The following is a 26,710-nucleotide window of genomic DNA, read 5'->3' on the forward strand; positions in this document are numbered from 1 at the left end:
TATTATACTTTAGTGGTATAAATGTATTTAAATATATATTTATATGAATTTAAATTATCAAACGTATAACTTTTGGGGGCCCGGGGCAATGAGTGATCTAACCTTGCACCGAATTAGGCAATTTACTAAAAAGAAGAAAAAAACACAAATGTTAATGATCTGTCAATATTTTGTTGTCGTATGTTTTTAAAGATTTCAACACTGTTGTATTTTCTAGAGAACGTTGTATTATATAAACAAACTAATATTTCATGTCACATTCCACAATCATATATAAATATTTGTATGACTGGAGGCTCACTAATCACCTGTTTGAAGACGAACGTGATGGATTCTAACCATAACGACCTAGCCCTTTTATTGTGAAAAACCTAAACGGAACCGGTTGTCAGTTAGCGTCGCCAGCTTGTTGGTGGGAGGATCTTGCTCGCTTGCCCCGTTTCTCAGCACCTTCTCTATATAATAAGCGAATACTGCAGCAAGAAGTGACTGAGTGTGTTTGTGTGTACACGTCACATTCGAGACGAAAGCGGGGGATTCATATTTATAAAAACCTCTCATCTGGCTGCTGACAGGTAATTATGAAGCTGTAGTTTGACTTGACTGAGTATATGGCTCACTTATTAGGTGAGAGAACAAGGTGGTGGCTTGTCCTTATACTGACATTCGCCTTTCTCCTGCTTAGATGGTAGTTTAATCCCTGACTGTAATGAAGTAGACAACCAGCGTAGTTGTGTTTCTGTTACAACTGTTGATGGCCTCATTGTTGGTAGTGTTAAAGTCAACGCAGCAGATCATGTTCTTACAGTCTAACTGCTGCGTCCTCAATAAGCACCAGCATGGCAAATCTCCTAATGAGCTATTTCTATTCATGGGAGCGTTTCATTTCCTCATTATTAAGACTCCGCGTCTCTTAGAACAACGGTTTGCAAACCCAACTAATTTTAAAAAAGGTGAAATCTGGTTTGTTATTTAGGCTAAAAACGCCCACGTTGGCTTAATGATGTGTATTTAAAGAAAAGGTCTGATCACATTAATTTAATCTGATTGGAATAGGAAGGTCCCATTCATAACTTCAAATTCACAATACATTTTAACATATTGTCCTCATCCTCCTGAATATTTTAGCTGTAATGGAAAAATCTACCTATGTGGCATTCATGGAAAATATATATTCTTAAACTAAAAAGTGTGCTAAAACCATTTAGTCAATTATCATTTTAAAATGTCATATCTTTGACCATGATGTTTTAATAGATGCTAAACAATCAATACAACTATGAGCAGGTTGAACAACACACTTGGTGCATTTTGTGTCTGCTAAATGTATTCATGCTTTATATATTAGAGCTACATCTAACGATTGTTATTATCTATAAGTTTGCTGATTGTTTTAAATCATTCGTTTGTTTTTTTTTGGTCTATAAAATGTCAAAGTAGTGAAAAATGTACATCAAAATGCTCATAGCTTGATTTGTCTAATGGACAAAACATTTGTTTGCCCTTTTTATAGTACTGCAGAGCTGCGTACAGCAAATCAGCATCATGATAATTGATTGATTGTTTAAATGATTTTGATTTAAGGCTTCTTATTGTATATATTGAGCATCTTTCATACTTAATATATTTATGTTTACTCTGTAACTTCATTTGCTGCTGCTACAAACTAATTTCCCCCTGGGGATGAATAAAGTATCTATCTATCTATCTATCTATCTATCTATCTATCTATCTATCTATCTATCTATCTATCTATCTATCTATCTGGTAAAGTGTATCTTTGGCTTTTTCGTTGCTGGTCAGACAAAACAAACCGTTTTAGTATGTCACTTGTTCTTAGTTGTCATGGTCATTTTAAACCATTTCCTTTCATTATAGACCAAATGATTATTGGATTAATTAAGAAAATAATCTGCAGATGAATTGCTAATGAAAAGAACCATGAGTTAAATCCTTTGCTGGTCCCTCGTGTGCACACTGATGAGATCTGGCTTGTCTTCTTGTGACCTGAGTTACTGAACAGAAGTCACGAGCTGTCGGTTCTCTCGAAGTCGTGAGGTGCACATCCTCCGCCTCTTGTCTTTGAGTTTGGTCATAACATTTTGGGAAATATCTTTCGGCAAGAAAGCAAATGCATGTATTTACCAAAATGTCAAAATATTTGTTGAACATAAAAATCGTATTTATATCGTAACATTTCCTTAATTATCTTTGTAGAGTCAGAGTTTTCTTTCTATGGGTAAAGAGGTTATTGTCCTCAAGGCGCCTTAATGGTGATGTCACACCTGGTTTTATTTTATGGGCTGGCTGACTTTGGGTACATTTGGTAATTTCCATGGGTGTACCAGTAAAGTCCTGGCTCGATGAGACTTAAGGAGCTGATGTGTTTGTAACATACGCCCCAAATAATGTAAGAAGCTGTTGAGTAAGAGAGCTCAGCACTCACATTTCAATTTTGTTCACTTGAGTCATGCAGCTCATACTCAGGAATCTCTACGGTGTGTCCATAAATGTTTGATCCCAAACAGCCTGAAGCTTTCTTTGTACGAGTTTTTGAGAAGTCACCTGACATCTGATCCTGCATGCGATCTGATGTCAGATAAGATGCTTTTTACACCCGGTTAAAGGTGGTGTAGACAGCTGTTGTCTGCTCTGACTCAGCCACAACCTCAGTTTATGACCTTTGGCCCCTATCTCAGACAGACGGAGGTGAGGCTATCTATTGCGTTACCTTCTTATCTAAAAGTTTCTTTTTTTAAATGTGCCCTGTTTAGCTTTTGCCTCTTAAAGATAATTTATTCGAAAATGTGTTGTAGTTGGGAAGCCAAAGCCACTGGAGGACATTCCTGTAAAAAGCACGTCCCTGAAGTACTTTAAAAGCCATTTGTTATTCTCTAGTAAAATACATTCTGCCTTCTTCCATAGAGATTTAGGCTAGACTTGTAATCTGAGTGAATGCTTTATCTGCCAAACTGCCAAACAGTCAAAATCCAGCCTTGGTTTTATTGCTCTCTTAGTTATGAAGCCTTCAATCTACAAGCAGAGTTTGACTGAGCTCCTTGACAACTAACTCCTGTGTAATGGCAACAACATCAAAAACCCAGGAAACAACGTTTCAGTGTTGATATCAGCTGATCTGTAACGCCGGGCTTTCTGTGTCTAGTGTATAAAGAAAGAGGAGTAGCCCTGAGAAGCCTGTTGGACGAGCAAAACAATTATACAACGACTCATTTCCTGTAATACGTTGTTTGCAGGACCTCGGAACAAAAAAGTCGTCATCTCAGGAACAATAGGCCTTTTATTGCTTGGATGATTGTCTGCGTTCAGCATTGTTGTTGATTTAAAAGTCATATGAGGATTGAAAGGCAGCACTACCTCAGTGGTTTAGGGTCACGCTCTGCTCCGTGCTAACTCTGCTCAGCTTGTTGCATAACTCCTGTTGGCCCCAATAAGCCTCAGGAAGCCTCCTTAGGGAAAGAGAGAGGTGGTGTGTTCATTAACCCGGGGCATTGCTCAAATAGCTGTAGGAAGTGATGGTGCTTTGCTTTCCTTTGTGTTTGAATGGCTCCTCATGTTGTGTTTGGAGCAAGTTTAATGTGTGCATTCTACTGTTTCTGACTGATCCTTCCATTTGGAAGCTGGAACTGGCAAATGTGGCAGGAGTGTTGATAAATTACTTAAAGGATTGATAAATGATCAGAATGGTTGGTGGTTGAATTTCTGTTCATTGTCTTACACACTTTTTTTTCCTTCTAAAACTCGGTGTTTAATTAGTGTGCTTTTATTTTGTTACCTTTTGGAGAGAGCTACCAGTTTCCCCCTGTTTACAGTCTCTATGCTAAGCTAACCGGCTGCAGCGGGTAGCTACAATCCAGGAAGTCCAGTTTAAGTAACAGATGTGTGAATTTTCAAAGGCTTTCCAGACGCCAATACACAGTGCAGTGGTTCATAATACTATGAGACTTTATTTTACACTATCTTATCTTTTGTTGAGACGACCGTGAGGTAAACGCTGGCACACAGCATTAGAACAAGCTTATTTCAAAGGGTCACAAACTGAGAAAATGTGAACCGCTGCTGGAAGATTGGAGGGAAGTGCGCTGATAACTTGTATAGATAACTCTTATCACTGCATGTGGGTTGTCTATTTGCTCTTCAGCTAGTTTTCTAACTTATAGAAGAGATAAATGACTTTATTCCAATAAATACATCTTCTAAAAGACCAGTTAACTCCTGTTGCTGCTGTCTCAGTTATGGTTGGTCTTAAGTCAGCCTCAGAATGATGGAAGACTGTATGAATATGTTCTAGCATACCTCTTTGCTCTGGTTGTGTTGTGTGGAGTCACAGTGACGGGTAAATGAACATGTCTGCAAACCGGACTGACTGCTGGTTATGTAGAGCCGACAGAATGACGTTGAGCCGTTCCTGACCGCGTGACACCTTTTGCCTTCATGACGTAGCGTGGAGGTCGAAGGTCAGCTAGCTGATACTGGTTGCAGATAAGTGGTGCCCTTTCACATGTTGTGATTACATCAGGGTGACATGACATGAATGAGGAGCGGCTGAATGCTGGCTGAGACATGATGAACAGGCTCGGTGTGGATGACGGATAGAGTGAAATCGGTTCCTGCTGGCAACCACTTAAACTTCCTCATTTGTTGAAGCCATTGGCGCCGAAATTGAGGACATTCGTCATGGACAGTACTGTGACTATGGGGCATTTTCACGCATAATTTCTTTTTGCAAATGTGTCGAGGTGTTCCTTCATCTCTGCCACAAAGGACGAGCTATCGTTGTGCAGAGCCACTGCGTACATGTGCATGTATTTGTGTGAGTAAGCGTGCTTGCGTTTCTCTGGCAGCCCTCTCCGTGTCCCGGCTGTGCCGAGGCCTGTCCAAACACAACTGCAGCCAAAATCTCCTCCTGGGCTACACAGAACAGGAAGTGGATTGTTTTGTTTCACAGGCTGAGCCTCTGAGGCCTCGGTGCTGCAGTCTCCCACTCGTTTGGTTTTGAACCTGCCATCTCTGGTCCAATTGGCAATCTCTGGAAATCTAAACGTAGTGTGCGGTTTCTCTGGAATCAATAGTCACGACTGAAGTGGAAGCCGTCTCTGCTCTCATTAAATATTCTGTTTTCTTTGTTGATTCAAATCTCATAATAGTTGAGGGATTTGCAACTACAGCGGAAGTCAATGATCATTTTTTGGTCATTATTGTACAGTATGTGTTTAGTAGATTTGCTTACTTTTCTTTCAATATGAAACATGTGGAAACGACAGCAGTGAGCACACTACCAGTAACTCTTTTGGCCAAACCTGTGCAAGTGTAACTAAACACACTGCAGCAGAGGGGGTGGGTTTTTGGGCAAAAGGAAGAAAATGTGATTAAAACATGACCAGAACTCCCATGAGAGGGAATAAACCCAAAAAGATAATGAAACTGTCAAATAAGTAAACACACCCAATGTTTCCAGTATGGCTACTGGTTATGCCAAGTCTGAATATCCATGGAAACAGGGCCACTAAGAATTTCTTTCTTTTTACCGTTTTTCATATCCTGGGTTTCTTTGCTCACTTTGCAACTCAACCCATTTTTTCCATAACATTTATTTGTTTGGATAAATGTATGCACTCCGGCAGAATGTGTATACTTATACATATTTTGTAGTTTGATTTATGAGAGACAATTCAAAGGTCAATTAGTGTATATTTCCCTAATATGTGCAAAGACTTTTCTTATAAAACGGTTTCAGTTCAGTTTTCTTCTAATCCTAACCGTTTTGAGTTTAAAATCACTAAAATCCAAAAATATTCAACCTGTGTTTTCCACAACAACGTGAATATTTGTTGGTTTCTTTAGTCATGTACAACTATTGGTTGGACAAAACAAGATATTGGAAGACATCACTTTGGGTTACTGGGGAGGATTTCTTTTATTTTCACCTTTTTAACTAATTTGCAAGTTTTTGTGCTTAGCTAAGCTAACTGGCTGCCGGCAACAACTTCATATTTACTGTACAGACATGAGTTGTACCAATCTTATTATTTAATTCTCTGCAAGAAGGCCAATGCGTATTTCCCGTGTCTGTATTGTACGGTTTCATTTTCTTCATGACGTAAATTCAGTTAGATTTGTTTAGTGTTTGCAAATGTTAATAGGTATTGGCTTTAAAATGTCAGACGATTTGAGATAATCATTTTGCACAAAAGTGGGAGCCCTCGTGAAGAGGATCGCTGTCAAGACTGTCTGGCAGAAAGTGGATGACTTGAGGAGCCAAATGACTGTATGCACAGCTGCTCCCAGGCAGCAGGGCTCCAGCTCGTCCATCAGCTGCACTGCTAACTCATCCCTACGCAGCCTGCACCAACTCAAACCAGTCCTCTCATCTGGGCCTATTGCAGAGACTCTCCTTGGTTCTGTTGGTTTTATGGATTGCATTTGGTGCACAGGAAACCAGCAAAGCGTCACTCTTGGCCGGCCTGAAGCGTTGTTGTGAAATGAAACCCGGCATCCATCTTTGTTTGACATGGTTTTGGTGGTAAATACTTGCATGGGTATTTATTTTCATCTGCAGTTCATACACATGTTCACAACTCCTTTAACCACTATGTAAGCAATTACAGCTCAACACTGGAACATGTGTGCAGCAGGTTTAGCTCTTGGCTCTTTAATGCCAAGTCATTTTGAGAGAATTAGGATATTATCTACTACCTGCAGAGTATTTCTTACGAAGCATCTGGAGAGATCGAAAGCAGGACAGTGTTTTTGTCTGCTTTAGGACACCAGTGAGTACTTTACCAGCTGCTCTGATTTCCTGGACGCTTTTCTTTTCCGCACTCATTTCAGAGGGAAACAAACAGGGCGGAGCTATCAGGCCTGATGGCACATTCCTTCGTGCCCCAGTTTGTCTCAACCCCCCTCCCCCTCCCTCCTCCTGTTTTTCTCTTCCCCGTCTCCCCACTATCTTCCTCCTTCTCCTCTGTTCCTCATGTAGCTTTGTAGTCTAGATTTGTCATCTTCTGATTCGAGGTCTGTGACTGCAGCCGTCTGTGACGACGTGCAGATCGGGGAGCGCTCCCTCAGGTGATGAAGAACTGTCAGTCAGATGTCAGAGTGGTCGCTTTGGAGCCACACAACATGAGCAGATAAAGTTTTGAACAACATCGTGTTCTCGATTCGTCTCGTGTTCCTGTGATCTTTAGAAATCATTTAAATATCTGCAGTGTAGAATACGCAAATGGGATGACAAAGTGTGACTATGTAGTTTGGCTTGTTCCTACAGTGTGACAAGCACAATCTCCCATGACGGCAAAAAAGTTCCTTTTGTAGTACTGCTGATCATTTTGACACACCACCATTTTTTTTTGTTTATTTTGTATGTCTGTGTATGACAAATTCTCGTAAAAGCTCTCCCCTTGTTCCCAAACAGAGATGGCAGCCATTCGGAAGAAGCTGGTTATCGTCGGGGATGGAGCTTGTGGGAAAACATGTCTCCTCATTGTTTTCAGTAAAGACCAGTTTCCTGAAGTCTACGTTCCGACGGTGTTTGAGAACTACATCGCTGATATCGAGGTTGATGGAAAAAAGGTTTGTACATTTGACACTCGAGTAAGCAGTCCAGAAGTGGTTGTTTCTGTAGCATAGAAAGTCTTTCTGCCATAAACCAACACTGTCCTAAAAGTAGTAATATGAGAGACCTAAATGACCTTTTGCTTTATAAATAGAATCTTGTAAAAGAGGTCATAAGTGTGCAATTCATGGCTACATACATGGTATTGCACTAACGAGGCTAAGGCTGCTTGTCCTTCACCATTTGATGATGATTTGATGATGGAAATACAGAAACTGCATTGTTGCAGCGCTAACTAGTCGGAGTATTAGTTTGATAAGGGAAAATGCATGATCATACTGTTTTATTCCGCAATTGTTTGGCTGCTTAGCTTACATACTTGGACAAAAAGAGGTTGGATTAATACTTTATTGCTTGTATTTATCCAAATCTTGAAGTGCAAGTCCATGAGCACCTTATTAATGTGGCGAAATCCAGAGCTGGAACGACGTTTCACTGATCCACTACTATCTATATACCATGAGAAAGGAGTTTACTATAGTGAGCAATGATTTCAGATTTGGGACTCAACTAATCATGGGCTAGTTGAGTCATCACTGAACTGTAATGTGGACACTTGAATGAAATGGTGGAGGGTAAATTAAGTGCTATTAAATATTTAAAAAGTAGGGCTGCATAGTGTATTTTTGTATCGCTATGTCAACTTGTGCAATAAACGCATTTCGAAAGTTGCGCTCAAGGATTTTCTTTTTAATCAAAGAGTTGGAGTTGGTTGAAATAGTTTCAAAGAGTGTTTGTTTTCAGTTCAATGCTCAATCTTTTAGTACAAGAATGTTGGAAATAATGCCATTTCTGTTTAAATCAACAAGCAATTTGTTGTATTTTAGCAGTATGCTGAAAGCAGCAGGAAGGCAGAACTGAGTAAACTTTATTTGTTTATCGCATGTTAGGTTTCCACTATATTCAACAAAGTAGTTGCTTATTTTCCTTGTATTGTTCAGCCCTAAATAGTTATTTCAGACACAGTTATGAAACCAACTACATTAAAGTCTTGCTCCCAAGTGTGTGTGATGTCCTGAATCTGACGCACAAGGAGTTGGTCAGCGAGGTTCGAGTCTGAGCAGCAGATGGCTTGTTTTGTCAAAGGGTTTTGTTCTCTTGAGCCGACCACTGCTGCAGGATCACCGCTTGCCAAAACAGGAAATGACTCTACTTCCCAGCTTCCTGTTCAGACGGGGGAACAGGGATGTCTCCTGGCAATCCCTCTCCGCTCGCCGGGACCCTCCTGCCCGATAAACGTCTCATTTCCTGTCCTGGTCGTATTTAAGATGGGGGGGGGGGGGGGGGGCCAGGAGGGTTTAACTGTTGTGTTCTGGACAAGAAATAAAGAGTTAAGGATCCATGATGGAAATCGGTCTAAGGGGGATGATTTTGGTAAAAAAAAAAGTGTCTCCCCGTTAACCCCCTCCAACTTTTAAGAGCATGGCATAAGAAATAGCCAATTAAACAACCAGTTGGATTAGGTTTGTGTTCTCAGCCCATACATTTGACTCCTCCCACCCCTCAAGGACGAAAACAGTTTCTATTTTGCACCTTCGATGGTTTGGGCAGCCTCTAAAAATAGCTGTTTTTTTTCCCCTCTTTTCTTTTCCTCCCCAAAGTCTGCAGCGTACAACAAGTCCAGTGCGAACATAACTCCGGTTGCTCATGCAGTCATGCAGCCACCTCCTCCCACCCTCTGCCTCTGCAAACCTCTATTTTGGGACCGTTGACTGATGCTTGCGCTCTCTGTGGGCATACCACAATCCATTGTCATTCAGCAAAGTTACAGTATTTAGTTTTTTCCCCCTTTTTAACACAAGTAAACGTCAACTAAAGAGCGTCTGTTGAGGCCCGTACAGGGACAGAAGGTATCTGGTTTGATGCTTGCTAATCTCCCACTTTCCCTAATTGCATTAATCGGTGGTGTGGTGCGAGGTGAGGCTGATCAGGTCAGAGCTGCAGCGGCGATGAGAAGGAAATATCGAAACAAGAATTCCAGCTAGGGTAAAACATGCAAATGATTTACTTCACGGTATTTAAAGCATTGGCCTTTTGGGGGGGAAAAAATGCTCAGGCGCACCACATGCCTCAAGATTCATACGGCATACTCTAAATAGTCACGGCTCTTCGAGTATGAGAAAAGAAACTTCATCACTAATGATGTCTTGACTGGTTAAGTGTTTGCGTAATCACTCGGAACAGTGAGCAACTTTATTTATTTTTAATGGTTAAAATTGGAGAATTTACAACATGTAGTCATTGAAACAGATCATGTAGAGAATCACTGTTTCTAAAACCACCACCATCTACAGTGCATGTATTTTGTTCTTACTATGTTTTTTTGTGTTATTTCCCTCAGGTGGAGTTGGCCCTGTGGGATACTGCAGGCCAAGAGGACTACGACAGGTTGAGGCCTCTCTCCTACCCTGACACAGATGTCATCCTCATGTGCTTCTCCATCGACAGCCCAGACAGTTTAGGTAAGGAACTGCTGACATGTGTTTTATTTGTACGTTCAAACAGGTTAGTCTGAATGAAATGATTAACCTGGCTGGGACAGAAAGACGACTCGTATGTCAAAATTATAAGATGCCTGACTCGTACTGTGTAAAAGTGATATTTTGTTAGCGTGTTTATCCTCACAGAAGTGAGGCAGTTCATATGCGCTAAGCAAGCTGTTTAGTAAATGACTTGATGGGAAGAAGGATTAGCGCAGCTAAAAGCATCTTTGCCTCAGGCCGTCTGCAGAGCAATCCATCATGAGAAGGGTTCTGCGCCGTGACTCTGCACTGCCTGTCCTTTCTTATAGCCCCCCCTCTCTCTCACGAGTGCTTCTGCTCACTTCTTGTCTCTCTCTCTCTCTCTCCCGGGACAGAAAACATCCCTGAAAAGTGGACGCCTGAGGTGAAGCACTTCTGTCCCAATGTCCCCATCATCCTGGTGGGGAACAAGAAGGACCTGAGGAATGATGAGCACACACGGATAGAGCTGGCCAAGATGAAGCAGGTACTAAAGCCTATAAAGGTCAATGAAGAAAATAAACTGTGGACTGAGGTCATCAGGGAGAAAGGCCTTGGGCACCAAAGGCCTGCTGATATGTGCAGGATAGAAACCTTTCATTACGTTTCAGTTTAAAGTTTCTATCTGAATAATTTATGTTCATATTCATGACAAATATTGCTTCACCGGGAGATAAAGGTGACAACAGCACTGCATTAAAAAGGGGCAAGGGGCTGCTTTGTTGACATGTTACCTCCAGATACTAGTATGTCTCAAAATAAATAAAGTGCAAACATATGAAAACTATTGATTAGGGAAGACGTTGAGCAATTTTATAAAATACCAATAGAAAGATGGAACATCATTTTATTGTTTTTTTACCCGAGAGTTAACTTCCCTCTGTGACGGCACTCTGAAAAGGCTGTCACAGAGGGAAGTCTTACTATATTAACAGCAGCATATTGGTTTACTGGGTCACAGCATGCCACTGTGGCCCGTTCTGTGTCTGTCTCCAGGTCCACCTCATAATAGCAACATGTTGGCAAAGCTCTCCAGCTCTTTCAAACTCCATCATCAGCTTCTCCTTTCTGTAGCAATCAGGAGCCGTTTGACAAGGAGTAGCACCAAGTCCTCAGTTCAAGCGTTTTGGATCAGACGTGGTCACACACGTGGTCTGACATGTGTAAGCTATGATTTAGCTGGGAGGGTTAGTGAAGTAGTGTGTAGTCGAGTATCTGATCCCCAGTGTTAAACTGATACATTTGTCATCATTTAAAGACGGTGTGTAGACGGACAGAAAACAGGCTGCTACGAACAAGTCATTTCATTATCGATGAATAAACTAATTATTTTCGCGATTAATTAGTGTGTGTGTGTGTGTGTGTGTGTGTGTGTGTGTGTGTGTGTGTGTGTGTGTGTGTGTGTGTGTGTGTGTGTGTGTGTGAGAAAGCCGTGAAAAAAAAAAAAACTACTATTCCAAACAATTCTAAACAATGTTTAAATTCCAAAGATATTCAAATTACTGTCATGTATGACAAAAACATCAGCTGAGACCAGAGATTGAAAAATAACTTGATTATCAAAATAACTTTCTGTCGATTGACTGATTCATTAATCAGTTAATTGTTGCAGCTGTAATCATGCTTCACTTTTTAAAAAGCAAGGATCTCCTCAGCATTGTCAATATTATTTTTTTTAAACTTTTTAAGCAATGTGACACATGTACTACTGATCATTGTTGTACATGACCTCACATCAATTTCTGCTCTAACCATGCAGGAGCCAGTGAAGACAGAAGAAGTCAAAGACATGGCCAGCAGAATCAATGCTTTTGGCTACTTGGAGTGCTCTGCCAAGACCAAGGACGGCGTGCGGGAAGTGTTCGAGATGGCCACTAGAGCGGCGCTGCAGGTCCGCAAGCTCAAGAGGAGAGGGGGCTGCCTGCTGCTGTGAGCGGTCCAGACGCCATCAAATCTACTGACCAATAGAAAAAAAAAAAGAAAACGCACGAGAAGGACCGACCTTTTTCCAAATGAATCTCGCATCTCACAATAACGGCCAGGCAGATGAATCGAATGCAAACAAACTGAATACAGGAAACGATCTTTGTCTATACAACAACCGTGCTTAGAAAAGTATGTTTCAAGTTCCTTTTAGAGTTCCAAAATACATCTTTACACAAGGAATGTTTTCCTACTTGTTTTTTCTTTATATTTTTAATGTAACGAGGCAGTAATAAATGCACATATTTGTATGCAATATTGTTCATCACGAGCTTGAGCAAGCAGCATCCTTCTTCGCTTGTACAGTCTTCATGAGTAAAGTCCAGACTGTCCTGTTAGCATCGCTTCTGTTTATCGTGGTAGTCCTGATCTTTTGACCATAAGAGCTAGTGCCTTTTTTCTTTTGTTTGTTTTTTTTAAGTTTATACTCGTCTATTTCTAATTTGTCAGCTAACATTTCAGCTGAGGGGCTCCCCATTGTACTGTATCTAGTGTTGTCATTGTGAATCCTGAGCAAAGCTGACTTATCAAGCACAGCCAATGGTTAGAGGTCAACCATTTACCATACTCACTGAGGATAAAGAAAGCAGCTGTTTTGTGCCACAATAATACGAAATTTGATCATTCACATGTATCCTTCATAACTGTCTTTTGTACAGTGGACCTAGATGGGGGGGGTGAGAACAAGCCAATCGAGACACAAGCCAATATGACTCAACTATACACAATGTGTGCTGGGTCCAACAGCAGCTGAAACTGAAATGAAGGCCAAAGTCTGGTGAAACCTCCCTTGTTTTGTTCATTGAGGGTGACTCAGTTCAGCCTTTCTTCTGCTACAGCTCAAGAAACCCGGTCAGTCACGCCTGCTGTTGGAATCTGTGTGTTGGAGCCATTAGCCCAGTCATGGAAACCATGTCTTGTTAGCTCTGTTGGCATTCGCGTGTGGATGTTTCCAGTCGGATGACATTCTTTACATGTTTTTGAGAGGACCTCTGTGTGAGGAGTTGGTTTTTTTTCCCAGGTGCCTTCTCTGTTGCAATGTGTCTTTTGGTTGTTCTCCCCCAGACCAGACAGACCACCTGCCCCACGCCAACCCGATACTGACCGACAAGGTCACGAGTGACCTTTCTGACGCGTTTCACAAAGCTTGCTTATTTGAATTGCTACAAACGCAAGAAAAATGTGTCAGTTTTCTAAAATATCAGTCCTTATAACATAAATAAGATTTCACACATAAATGCCTCATTATTATCTTGACCGGTAAAGCAGGTTACACTGATTTACATCACATACTTTTGCATCAAAAATGAATCATTAAAACATATTTTCTACAACATCTCTGGAAAAACATGTCTGCAGCCATAAAGATTGTCTTTAATGTTTAAGAGTGTGTTAAGAATAATGTTTTAATGTTTTTTTGCTGCCAAAAAAAGTTGGTACAACTGTGGAAAAATGGAAATGGGGTTTATTAGTCTTGTCTTTATCCTGATCTATGTTAATCTTAAACTTCCCTTCTTGGCAAGAAACATTAAGATATTTTGTCTCACATGCAGAATATCTTCAAGGGTCCACACTGAACAGAACTTAAAACAGCTTTTGGAGACACATCAAAGACCCTCAACTGCTCCTCTCAGAATACTCAATATAACAGCTTGACATACAATCCTAGAAAGGCTCAGACTCTTTATGGCGATCCTTTTCTCCGCCTCTGTTGCTCACTGATGTACTGTACATGTCCCTTGGCTGCATGTTGTGGTCCTGTCTACAAGGAGGGTGGATGTTGAATAATGTGATTTTGCATGCAACTTCTTACAATGCCGGTAATGGCAACAGCCCTACCCAGCTGGCAGGATCTGTATCTGTTATATAATAGTAACGTCATCTGTAATGCAACTTACCCTCTACTGGCCAGGCACATATGCTTTCACTGGGTGGTCCAGTGGAGAAGATACTACTAGTTCTTTCGCCGGCTCAGAGGAGGCGTTCTGAGCTTTTTGAGGAGAGGGGGCATTGCTTTTAATCACACACGTGCACCATATTAATGTTACCTCAAATCTTTCTAGGGTGGATCTCGTGTTTTACTCTGGACTTTGTGCATCATTGTGGACGACAACAAGCACACAGACGAGGCGAGAGTGAACAGGTCCTTATGCCTAAAGGTTTATCAATGAAAACATGGGTCTTGAGTTATGCGTTTCGTAGTTGTGGCATGATGTTCACGGGTCTCAACAAGATTGATGCCAAGGAATTCTTTGGCATTAAAGGTCGGCGGAGAAGGTCAAATAACTTTCGCAGCTGGAGGCAAAGCATAACGATGACAGCATTCCCTTAGAACAGCAGAGGATCTAGTGTTGAACATATCACGAAGAGCATGTATAATACTGCAGGTGTTGTGTATACAGATAATGTTGCGCTATAGCAAAAGTTGTCTTTATGTCAACGCATGCATGAGAAAAAAACATTGGGTCTTGAACACGCACACACGTCAATGGGAACAGCTTCGGCTCTGTGTTGTGTAACTTATTTATTTCTCTGGAAGTATTTAAAACGATAAAAGGATTCCAATTTATATAAAAGTTCATCGTTATAATGCTTTGTAAACAAATCGTTGTAGTGACTGTTGGATATGAAGTGAACATTGTTAATAAACTATTTTTGAGACGAGACTGACTCGCCCTCCCTGGTCAATTCTTCTCAAGTACGGTTTACTGTACAAGATGCCATTAAAAAGGTGACAATGAATCAAAAGGTCTTTCCATGACAATGTGCACCACAATATGGTTCAGAAATGACTTTATTTTCCTTCAGGCATCAACTGTCAGAAAGAAGTAGATGAATTGAAAAGAGACCAAGTTGTTAAGTGCAAACAGCAGTAAGACAAACGGTGACGAATTCCTGAGAAATTGAAGAGTCTGCTACGTATTTTCTCACACAGAACCTTTATGTTCAGTGGCAGCTTTATTTAAAAAGCCACTGAAGAGAGGAAGAGTCACGATTTACTGAGTTATTATTGAGGCCGAGCACCGATTGACTGCAGCAAAATAAGAGAACTGCTCTTTGAAAAGTTGATTAAAAGGATATATTTGTAAACAGAAGATGCCAATGTTATATTAAAAGCTCAGAATAGATACTCGCTATGCATCTTAACGTACGTGAATGTAGAAATCTTGGCTGTCACTACAAATGGTTCTTCATTTTATGCAAGTTGTCTGAGGGAGACGTTAATGCTCATTTTTCCTCTCAGGGTCCAGATACTGCTGGAGGGCGCTCTCCTCTTCAACAGGATCTATGACAAATGCAAAAAGACACAACACTTTAGTTTATTTCGTGTCTGTCTGTTTATTATTACTATTGCAGCTATAGCTAATAATGATGTGACAAAGAATCACTTGAAGGTTTAACTGAGGTTATAGCTGTACTGACAGTCAGAATCCATGTTGATTTTCAGGGTTGCCAGTCTTGACACAATATCATCCTCTCCTTCCGCGTCTTCAAAGTCAAATCCAGTGTAACCCTTCTCCTTCACACAATAGCTGATGAACCTGCAGATGAAAAAAAAAAAAAAAAAAAAATCACACATTGGGCAGAAATAGATGAGAAGTCCTTGTAGTGCTCGAGAAAGAACAATGACATTTGGACATCTAAAACTCCATGGCAACTGGATAAATTTCCTCTGCTGAGGAAAATGTGTGATGAGCTCCAGAACAGTTACAAAATAGAGCTTGTGAGGAGATTGTTTTTGTCAACTACTGTTTCCATGACCAAGAATGCACTTTAAACCTCAATAACCACATGTCCATACAAGGCTCTAAACTCGGTCTGTAAAACTGAAAGAACACTCCCGTTGTATCGTGTCTGACCACTTGGGCCTGCTTTGCCTTACTTCTCCCAGGTGGGGTCCTTGTTGAGGATCACAGGGTTTCCCACAACTATCAACAAGGACCTGGCTCTGGTCAGGGCCACGTTGAATCTCTGCAGTAGATGTGCACATATAAGAAGAGAAAGAGAGGAATATATTAAAAGATCCTGCTGGTTTCATTATACGAAGAAAGGAACATCGAACACACCTTTTCATTTGACAGGAATCCAATGTTGAAGTCTTTGTCCATCCTGACGTAGTTGACGCTGCTGCGGACAGTAGAGACCATGATGATCTTCCTCTCTTGTCCCTGAAACTCCTCCACGGACCCCACCTGATAGCGTGGAGAGAAACAGCCAAAGTACAAAATGTGATTTCAAATAATATAGTTGTGAATAAACACAATCCTTATTTATTTCCTTTCAGGTGTGCATGACACAGGTGAACAACATCTTTTAATGTCCCTGTATTGATTCTGTGCAGAAGAGACTTCAAATGAGCGTCCTTGTATTTCTTTCACCTTATAGACAAAGATGTGTTCAGAGCAGCATTGCTAACCTTGAGCTCTTTGAGATCACTCCATCGCCTCAGAGCTGAGACGGACTTCAGGGCCTTTTGGATTTTCTCGACCTGTAAGAAAAGTAAGCACGTTTACCGATGACGAGTTCAGACCGTTTATCCACATCTCTAATAAAGCGCGAGGCAGACTCACTTGTTTCCTGTAAGGGGCGATTATGCCAATGTCTTTTGGGGAGAGTTTGGGGAGACCATTCTTTCCTTGTGTTTCCATCAGCTTGGTGAGGTAGTCGACCAGAACTTCAATCTCAGACACGTTGAAGAAAGAAGGACTGTTGGCCTCTCTCTCGTCTTTTCCCATCACCCCGTGGAAGATCAGGGGGAAACCCTGTAGTGATGTGAGCGTGAGCAGCTGTCAGCTATCCATGTTGTCCCCATGTGGTGTACATGCTATTTGGTGGTCTGTGAACTATATTTTCACTATGTCCTGTTTAGTTTTAGTTGTTTAATCTCTGCTCACTTTTGTTTCATGCTCGACTGTCCTCTTCAAATAACCTTCCCTTTTATGCTACTGAGAGTCTTCTGTGGCAGTCTAAAGCTGTATATAATATGGCCTATGACTCGAATAACAATTAAAAGGTACAATTCAGCAAATTAATATTGTGCTTCTATAAAGATCTGGGACTTTCAAGACACAGATTGGCAAATAAAATGGTCAAAATCAGTGAAGCAGAGGCTGAAATATCCTGACTTAAAGTCCCTCTTGTGGGTCAACCTTTAAAACTGGATTTTTGGATCCTACACTTCCAATAGTGAGACTCAAGACCATCCTTTGTATTCTGTTTGTATGTAAATAAACTGAAGTTGGTCAGAAATATGTCCAGCCATTTGACATGTAACTTTTACTATTCTGAATGGTTTGCTGTGTATCAGGATGATATCAGGATTGAGATGTTTTAAAAAATGAATAAACTCAATATCCTTGCAGCCACACCTTTTGGGGAAGGTGTTCCCATTTGCAGTAGATATCACGCTCCCACTGGTCCGCAAACACCTGCAGTTCATTCTCATAGAAGAGCTCATTGGGGATTTCCAGAATGGCAGCATGAGACCTGAGTGAAGAAAGGAATGAAAAGCAAGAACAGTGAAGAGCTTTAATTAATTAAAACTGTAAAAAGCAAAATAGAGGTGAAAACTGGAAGACATACCTGTAGTTTCGTAGCAGTTTGGTGACAAAGCGGGTGTCAAAGTGCCCAGAGTCAGTGCTTTTCTGATATAAAGTGTTGTGTTTCATCAGTCTCTCAAGCAGAGAAAGCCCTGAAGAACATCATTGTCACAGCATTACACTTAAACCATTGAATCACGTGGTTAGGAGACCAATAACTACTATCAGAATGTGCTATAGAACACATTAAGACAAGATAATATCTCACCGAGTCCATACTGCAGTGCAAAAGGCGATCGAAGGATCGGTCCCAGCTGCTTGGGATCTCCTGCCAGCACCAGCTGACCAGTCTCTGGACTGAGCAGACCTGTGACACAAAGTCCAACCGATCAGGAGCAAGATGCAGCACGTTCACCACCGGACAAGCTCTCGCAAACTCGGACCGGATACATTCGGACCTTTAATCGTAAGACCACCTTGACTGAAACTGCGTAATGTGAAAGGACAGGCAGACGTGTTAGATTTAATGCAGATCTACTGCTAGTCTGCCGTTTGGAGTCTGGAAGCAGTGAAAAGCTTCTCTAAGGACGTCTGGACCACGCTTTTCCCAATCTTCATATATTTATGTGATGGCCAATCCATGCACAGTTTCTGCAGCCACTGTCCAAGTGGTGAAAATGTACAGAGCTATAAATGGTTGTCTTCTACACTCCTACTGTCACTAGACTAATGAACTGTGCTGATTGCGCCGTGTTGGCAGCGATAAAGAAAGCTGTGTGCTTTCAGAGAGGACGACAGGAGGAGTGCAACAGAAATCTGGATCCAGTTCTGAACAATAAAACGAGGAGAAATCTGTTCAACTCTTCCTCTTCTCCATTACAAGACCTTATTCTAAGCAAGTACACGCTTTCTTTACAGTGTAGCGGAAATGATGACATTGATTTCTAGTATCCCCAACAGAACAAATCATAGTAAAAATAGTCAGTCTGAGACATAATAAGACATCATGAGAGAGTGAAATCTATATGTTTACAACTCATTTTTCAGATTTGATCAAAATTAGACCCACAGTAAGTAGGATGTCATCTCAGAAATCATGCCTTATGAATGGAAACACGATTTGTGTACTGTCTTAAAAGATATGCCTCTGTTTTTAACTCTTTCATCAACGTTTCACCAAAACGAAAGACGTGTTGTAGTTTACTGATAAGTCAGATAACCAGCATTTACCTGCAATAGCAATGACACACTCTGGCTCCACTGCCTGGCCTCCTTCATCCAAAAAGATGTGGGTAAAATGGCCGACTGGCATTCCTCCAGACACCAGCCTAAATACAGAAGCACACATTTGTATTATAATAAGAAGCGTAACTAAAGGACTAAAGGATGATGCCAAGGAGCCAACTAGTGCGGAATACTGAATAATTACTGTCGATGCAAGCAACTTACCTGCCGGCTGTGACCATAGTTGTAACTAAGATCTTGTACGTCATCAGAATTTCTTTCACTGGAAACACAAAAGCATCTTCTGTCTGGTTCCAGTTGCAATTTTTCTACAAGAGACAAAAGATGAGACGATGTGTATGAAAAATATAGTTAATCTACACCTCAGAGCAAATGTAACTTTTTTCCATTCATCCTTAAATTAAAAGCATTTAACTGTGAGATATCCGTCTATCTCAGTCTCTTCTATTACAGTTCTTTATCTATGCTCCACACTGGAGTTTTGGTAAACAGGAAACACTTTTCAACAATGCCTTTGACTAGATGCAGAAACAATTCTGTTCTTTACTTGGATACTCGAGTCACATCTGAATCAACAAATGTCAAGAATCATTATGATCAAACTGGTAAACTCTGATATTAATCACTGTGATGAGGAAACTCGTTGAAATGCGGGACCACTTGCTTGAGTTACTGTGACACGTAAACTCTTTTTTTATTTGGGTTCTAAATGTTACGGGTCCAACATACATCTTAGTTAATTAGATGATTTGTGTTATACGATATCCAAAGCTCAAATTAGTTTATGGACAATTCACCACCAATCAGAGCTGGTTTATGGCCAGTAACCAGATTATCCTGTGGATGTAGAAAAGTCAGCTGATGCTCACCAGCAGGTGCTTGGGGACGCTTCTCGGGTCTCGGCTGCTGGCATACACACGGTAAATCTGAGCAGCATCCGTGTGAACCATCAGTCTCTCACAGAGGAGGTCACATGCACTGTTTGAAGGTGCACAGGCGAGGATGCGGGCTGACGGGTCTGCTCTGCTGACCTGTCGATATAAGCAAAGGGTCAAATTCATCACTTTTATTACCCACACATTATTCTTGATGCTTTGCCGTTTTATGTGGCTGCCTCTTCGTTTAACGATGAAGAGCTACCGACGAGTTTGAAAACATACTTTGTAATATTTTACTGAGATCAAATCTGCTTCTACAAGATGTGTGGGTGTGGGTTGATCAGATAGATAGATAGATAGATAGATAGATAGATAGATAGATAGACATATATTATTAGATAACAGTCTTTGGTCTATAAAACATCAGAAAACAGTAAATATCAAGCCATCACAATAGCCTATAATCCAAGGTGACATCACCTAATGTGTTGCTTTGTCCCAGAAACGGTTTTAACACCTTATTATTGCCCCGTTGCAATATAGTGAGAGGCTGTTAATTCATTTTCAGACTGCAGACTAGTAACGTCACATCTTGAACACTTCATACCTGATGCATAGCTTCAACCAGAGTGATCGTCTTTCCCGTTCCAGGAGGTCCAAACACAAGATGAGGGGCGGGCTTTGATGATCCGGCCACGATGCGCTGGACCGCAGCGTGTTGCTCCGGGTTGTTCTCCAGCTGCTGGTTGAACATCCTGGACAGTAACAATATGAGAATGGATCTCTACACTTTGCACACTGGTGAAACACTTTTAACACTGAAAAACATTCACAATGTGGAAATGAAAACCTTATTTGCATCCATCTGTATGATGAGTTTGTTACATTCAAGTCAAAGCAGTTAACAGAGCACTTTGTCTGGTACGTGTTCTCAGCCAACATAATCCTCAATATTCTGCCCAGATCAACTCAAGGCAAGTTTATGGCGTTTAACCAAAGAACAGGCTGTTCTTACGATATGGTGGATAAGTGCCCAGAGAGAGCCGGGTGCTGGGCACACTCGATCATCATACACTCTTATCAAAAATGCCAGACAGTTTAATCTCCTTTGCACTACAAGTACACGAGATACAGACTTTAGTTTTGTGTGTTTGTAGACGATACTACATAATATGTTTTGGTGTTCTGTATGCGTGAACTTTATGTGTATAGGCACCACACCTGAGTTTAGGCATGGAGAGATTAGCCACTGCTGCACCAGACGGGAACAGCACCTCTTCGAGCCCGTGCTTTGCCGCCAAGTCCACCGCCCGATGTTGCAGCTTCAAGGAGTACCGGTTGATGGTAAACTCAACGTCAAACTTCATGTTGCTGATAAACATCTGCAACAACCTTGAAGTGGGTGGAAAATGAGAGGAAGGTGCTTTAATCACCGTCCGAGATGTAGACCAGGTTTCTAACAGACAAGTATCCGTAGTCCAGCTCTTACCTCTTTGAGAAGCCCAGCTTCACACGATCCAGCTCCACTTTGTGAACATATCCGGTGTACACAGTGATCGGCTCGACCGTGTCTCCTGATTTGGACACCCTGAGACAATCTCCCCGTAGTACAGATGGACGATTCTCAGCTACACCAGGAACCTGTTGGAGAATAACAGCTGTGCCTTTTGTTCATGCCAAACACTGAGCTTTCTTCAAATCAGCAAGCTTACAGAGCAACAACAACTAATAGAACATCACAAGAAGCAGAGGTTATGCAGAGCGGTAGATGTGTACTGTGAGGATTCATTTACTCGGAGTGTGAGCAGTTTTTTGTTGCTTTGGTCTTGAGTCATGGTTTGATCGTGGAGGTCGTACTTCCGGATGTCCACCTCCATCTGTATCTCTTCCAGGTGTAGCAGGAGGTGAAATCGCGGCGCATACGTCTTCATCTTCAAGGAAGAGTTGAGGAGACCCCTGGGCATACGTCACACACACAAACATTGTGCTGATGAGGGAGTGAAGCCCAGAAATGACTAGATTGGCTGTAAATAATTAGGTCGGTTTCTCACTTTACTGAAGCCAGTTTCTGTCTAGCAGCTGGAGAGAGGTACTTAGAGTCCTCCATCCTTTGTTTAGCCAGTTCCTTTTGGTAATAAGGGTACTTATAGTCTCCTAATTTCACTGTTGTCTTTGGAGGGGATCCAGACCTGCAGAGAACAAAACACAAACGCATCATGCATGACCAAAATAAAATGTCTGTAACCGTTCTGGGTCCATTTGTTGATCAATTTCAATTACAACTGAAGAAAAATTGCTTCAAACCAGCTTCCAAATCCAATATTTGTACTAAAATCTGTAAGAATGAATTTCCTGCTGCTGCTGAAAACGATCTGTACTCATTCTGCTGGGAGAAATTGAGACGATATGCTGCGTTTCCTGTTACACTCAGTACAACATTCATTCTTAAAGGTGCTCTCTGAATTCTGTGTTGAGCAACTTTAAACTACAGGACCAACATGACTCTTTGTCTTTAAAAGAGTAACCAACCAATTGAGCATTGCACTCCTTTAACATTGTAGGACTCAAAACGGACAGTTAAAAAGTATAAGAATCAAATGGTAGAACCAGAGATAACATCTTTTTAATTCGATCAAAACTTGGTGCCCACAATGGAACTTGAACAGTTTTGGCTGGGATTCTGGCGTGTTATGCTCGTAGCTAGCAGCCTCAAGCTGAGATGACAAGCAGGCTACATGGGTCGAGTAAGCCCACTTCTTTCTAACTCCACAACCACAATTATGTTTTCACTTTCAAACGCGTAGCCTTTAGACCCCAACAATGCTCCATTTAATAGACTTCATGCTGCCCACTTGGTCCCACAAAATGTGTCAAATCTGTGGAGTTTCCCTCTAATAACAACGGATAAAAGTGAGATTCTATTTGGAGTCTTGAACTGGTTTGCAATCCATGTTTTATAACTTACCCCTGAGGAGGTACTCCCTCCACTATCACAGTGTTGACAGGCTTGTATGTGACCACCTGAAACGGTTTGTAAGGAGACACAGGCCCCAGCTCCACAGCCAGAGGGGTCCTGGCTACTGCTTCCATCTCCCTCACAATGCAAAAGGGCACGGATCCTGGCAGGTCTGGGCAGAACTCAAAGTACATCGTGGCAGGGAAATGTCCATAGTGGTTCAGCGTGTACCGAACCACAACCTCATAGCTTTCTCCTGTGAGAGAAACAAGGCGGCAGAGGAGGAGCTGTGAGCGTTAATTACCTCTCATGAGTTTTTTTTTTTATTTGATGAAAACAGAGCGGAGGAGCGTAAGCAGTCTCACCGGTACAGAGGAACAGCGGAGAAGCTCGGTTCACTCTCCTCTCATCCTCCAGAGTGAAACAGCGGATCTTGTGCAGAGCAGTGTAGAAGGTGAAGTGTACGCAGTTTGGGCCCTTGTTTAAAATGTGGAACTTGAGGATGAACATCTCCCTCAGACGATCCACGGTGAACTGAACCTTTCCACCGTTCGCCACGGGGTCTGAGGTGATCTCAATGCCCCCCTTGTCAGCGGTCAACTTTTTCCTGTAAGAGAGAGAGAGAGTGTGTCATGGTCAGGCTGCAGAGATTACAACTGAAACGCTTGTGACTGTAAGATGGTGTAAAAATACTGCTGACTGTAACTTTTCCAGTTCGATTCTGGCTGTGGAGCTATGTATGTCAACACTCTCACCCCCCCCCCCCCCTTTATCTTCATGTGTTTGTTGTCAATATAGTCTGTTCAATATCAGATAAATGCTAAATTGTAATAAAAAAACAAACATTTCATCTGGATCCCATTATTTCTCTTCAAGGGTTTTTTATTAAATGTTGATATAAAAGTGAAATAAGGGAAAGAGAGAGGGGGAATGCAAAGGTCCCCAGCAGGATCCCCACTGAGGACACAGTTCATGTTTGGTACCGTCACCTCTAATCACCTAGACAGGTCGCCAGTCTGTCACAGGACTGACACGTAGAGATGTACAAGTTAGCCTGCGTGTCTTTGAGGAAACCCGCACAGGCTCGTGGAGAACATGCAAACTCTGCGCAGAAAAAAAACGCCCCGGCTGACTGCCAGGTTTGAACCCAGAAAGCTTTTTAACCACTGCACCACCATGCAGATCCTTAACATAAACATTACATGAGGAAAGTCTAAATGATTACCTCCCCGTCATGGACATCACCCTGATAAAGAAGAGTCAGCAACAACTGTAGGAAACTTAAAAAGGCAAATTACCCGTGACAGGTTCTTAATAACTTTTATGGAGGACCACAGTCCAGGACAGGACAGGAGGGCACTTCAGCGGGTAATTAAAACTGCCCAGAACATCTACCGAGCGTCAGTGATATTGGTGAAATGAGGGGCCTGCGCAGATATACTTTATGTATTTAGTTCCATTTTACTGCCTGCTATTTTATTCTATTCTAATTTAAAAGATTTGATTATTAGTCATATTCTCTGTGTGTGGCATGGAGGGGGCTTCAACTGCATTTCATTGTGCAATCTTATGTGATAATAAAGCTGAACCTTGAACCTTGACATTGAAATGCCACCAGCACACAGCTGTTGTCCTGCAAGAATCTGATTTAATGTCAGTGCACATGGAAGAGCTGACAATAAAATGTGACTTTGCTTGACCCAACTTGTCAAAATGTCTCACTTGATGTATTAAAAAAGAAAGAATAAAATGTTAAAATGGCCAACACCGACCTGTCCACCTTCAACTTGTGAAGGATTTCCGTAGCCAACTTTTTCTTCGGGGTCAGCACAGGCTTCATCGGCGTTGAGGGGCCAGAGGAGGATGAAGGCGTCTCATCCGTCTTCGGAGAGCCAGAGCCAGAGCCTGGAGGGTTTGGGGTCTGAGGGGCCCGGGGCCTCCTCCATTGGTCACAATACACTCGAGCCTACAGTGGTGATTTAAAAAAGGGAGAAAAAAAAACATGACGCTTCCTAATTTCTGTACTTTAGGTCCAGGCTTGTTCCCTCGCAGCACAAGGGAAGGAACAGCGCATCCTACCCGAGGTTTGACATTTATGTAGATCTCCCCCTGTTTCATGTGGGCTTTGTTGCATCTCAGTAGAGCACGCAGGACACTGTGAAAGGTGGGGTCTTTTATTCCTTCTCTGTGGACATAAACACACACACACACACACACACACACACACGCACGCACACACACACACACAGTGGTATTATCCACAGACACGGCGCAGTCAAACCACTGCATGCGACGCGCGTTAACGTTACCTGCCCTTAAATTCAGAGTTGTAGATGTTCCGAAGTTCTTTCTTGCTGGTGGTGGAGATTCTGTCTCCCAGAAATTCAATGAAGTCCAGTCCGGATTCCAGCGAGTCTTTAAGCGACATGATGGCGTGTCTCCTGACTCCAATGAGGAAGTTCACCGGCTGCCCAACTACCGCCGTCAATTTCCTCAAGTATCAATGTAGCTGTTGCTATGAGTGCGCTGGACATTTCCACGTCACGTCTTTTGCGCGTGTTGCGCAAGTTTTCATTATACGGAAGTTAAACACAGCCCTTGAATTAATTGTCAGAACCCATTACACACATGTGGCCATAACACCGCCAGTGATTTCTCATTATTATTATTATTTTTTATTATATACAAATCCACTATTTTGAACGACGGCCTCGAAGGCTACCGGAAGGGAACGTCTGCAATTGTTTTATATAAGGAAAGCGAAAACACCTCAGCGACGGAACAAAATACGGAGTTGAAACCAACAACTTCAGCGTAAAGTCTTGTGTCTTTATTTTAACAAAGCTCAGTCGTTGAATTTCCCCACCCGACTATGATGACGAGTAGCTTACAACACATCCTCAGGCATGTTATTTCTGACACTCCCTGGGCTACATGTCAGCAGAGCAGAACGTGTGGAGTCATGTGAAATGGGCGTTTCCATCTGTTTCAAATGTATTATAATCATTATGTAATCTTTTTTTCATAATTATAAAATACACATAGCTTTATTAAACGATTCATTATAGCTAATAATGGATAATATTGACGACTGGAAAGCTTGGAAATCTCATGCCAACAGATAAATAACGTAACGTTAATCTATTGATTTGTATTAATATTATTTTATGGATTACTTGAGTAATAAGTGAGTTCTTTATAAATGTGTTTTGTCTAAAAACCCAAATATTTAAAATTTGCATTATAACGGTAAAAAGCAGTACATTTTTACATAAAGAAATTTGGGACCAGAGAACACTGGGATTTTTGATTAATCAGAGTTAGGGCTGCAACTGACAATTACTTTAATTATTTTATCATCTAATATTTTCAATCAATCGTTTGGTCTCTAATAATCATAAAAGATCAACATTGTTGCTGTATATAGGGATAGAAGTTTACAATATGTCCTAGCTAAATGCTGACACACACTAGCACTAGAATTATATTCTTCATTTACATACTTAGTTATTGAGATGTAACATGAAATGTAAATACTGTATATTCTTGATTATAATGCAAACACACAACTTTTTTCACATATTTTGATAATACCACTGCCAAATATACTTTTGTTAAATATAATTATGCATCCAGGACAAACTACAGATGTCATTGGTCCAAATTCCCCAGCACAACATACAGTATACCTAAAATCTGACTAACCAAAGTTTTTATTGAATTCACAAATGAAATTTATTTAAACTAAAAAATTAAATACATATACTTTACAAATTGTATCTCACTACACTATGAGCTGGTGTTAGGTATGTCATTCTAATGGGGAATACTAAAGTTTATTTTATTTCAATTAATACCGTCTTTTGTGTAAAAAGCAGTCAAATTTAGTCTTAAAAACAGTGAGTGTAAAGTCCTCCTCGGCTCAATAACTACCTCAAATGTGCAGAACCCAGATGAAAACATCTGGTGTGTCC

General features: G+C 41.3%; 2 protein-coding genes across 2 annotated transcripts; one reads left to right on the forward strand and one right to left on the reverse strand.

Annotated features, from left to right (window-relative positions):
• Positions 1-440: 440 nt before the first annotated feature.
• Positions 441-14,783, forward strand: rhoca (ras homolog family member Ca). The gene is made up of 5 exons (XM_079186686.1): positions 441-575; positions 7,433-7,590; positions 9,975-10,095; positions 10,491-10,621; positions 11,894-14,783. The coding sequence occupies exons 2-5, from the start codon at positions 7,435-7,437 to the stop codon at positions 12,065-12,067; spliced, it is 582 nt and encodes a 193-aa protein (XP_079042812.1). The 5' UTR covers positions 441-575; positions 7,433-7,434; the 3' UTR covers positions 12,068-14,783.
• Positions 14,784-14,894: 111 nt separating this feature from the next.
• mov10a (Mov10 RNA helicase a) lies at positions 14,895-25,265 on the reverse strand. Its single transcript, XM_079186685.1, has 22 exons — positions 25,046-25,265; positions 24,816-24,921; positions 24,509-24,702; positions 23,102-23,343; positions 22,746-22,992; positions 21,832-21,969; positions 21,574-21,736; positions 21,270-21,421; positions 21,002-21,172; positions 20,388-20,535; positions 19,772-19,933; positions 19,107-19,210; positions 18,888-18,985; positions 17,926-18,024; positions 17,701-17,809; positions 17,487-17,604; positions 16,689-16,880; positions 16,535-16,606; positions 16,185-16,310; positions 16,001-16,089; positions 15,541-15,659; positions 14,895-15,403 (listed from the first exon to the last, which is right to left on the reverse strand). Exons 1-22 carry the CDS (start codon positions 25,162-25,164, stop codon positions 15,339-15,341), a joined length of 3,033 nt encoding a protein of 1,010 aa, XP_079042811.1. The 5' UTR covers positions 25,165-25,265; the 3' UTR covers positions 14,895-15,338.
• Positions 25,266-26,710: the final 1,445 nt, after the last annotated feature.

The sequence above is a fragment of the Pholis gunnellus genome (genome assembly GCF_910591455.1).
Source record: "Pholis gunnellus genome assembly, chromosome: 3".
NCBI lineage: Eukaryota > Metazoa > Chordata > Actinopteri > Perciformes > Pholidae > Pholis > Pholis gunnellus.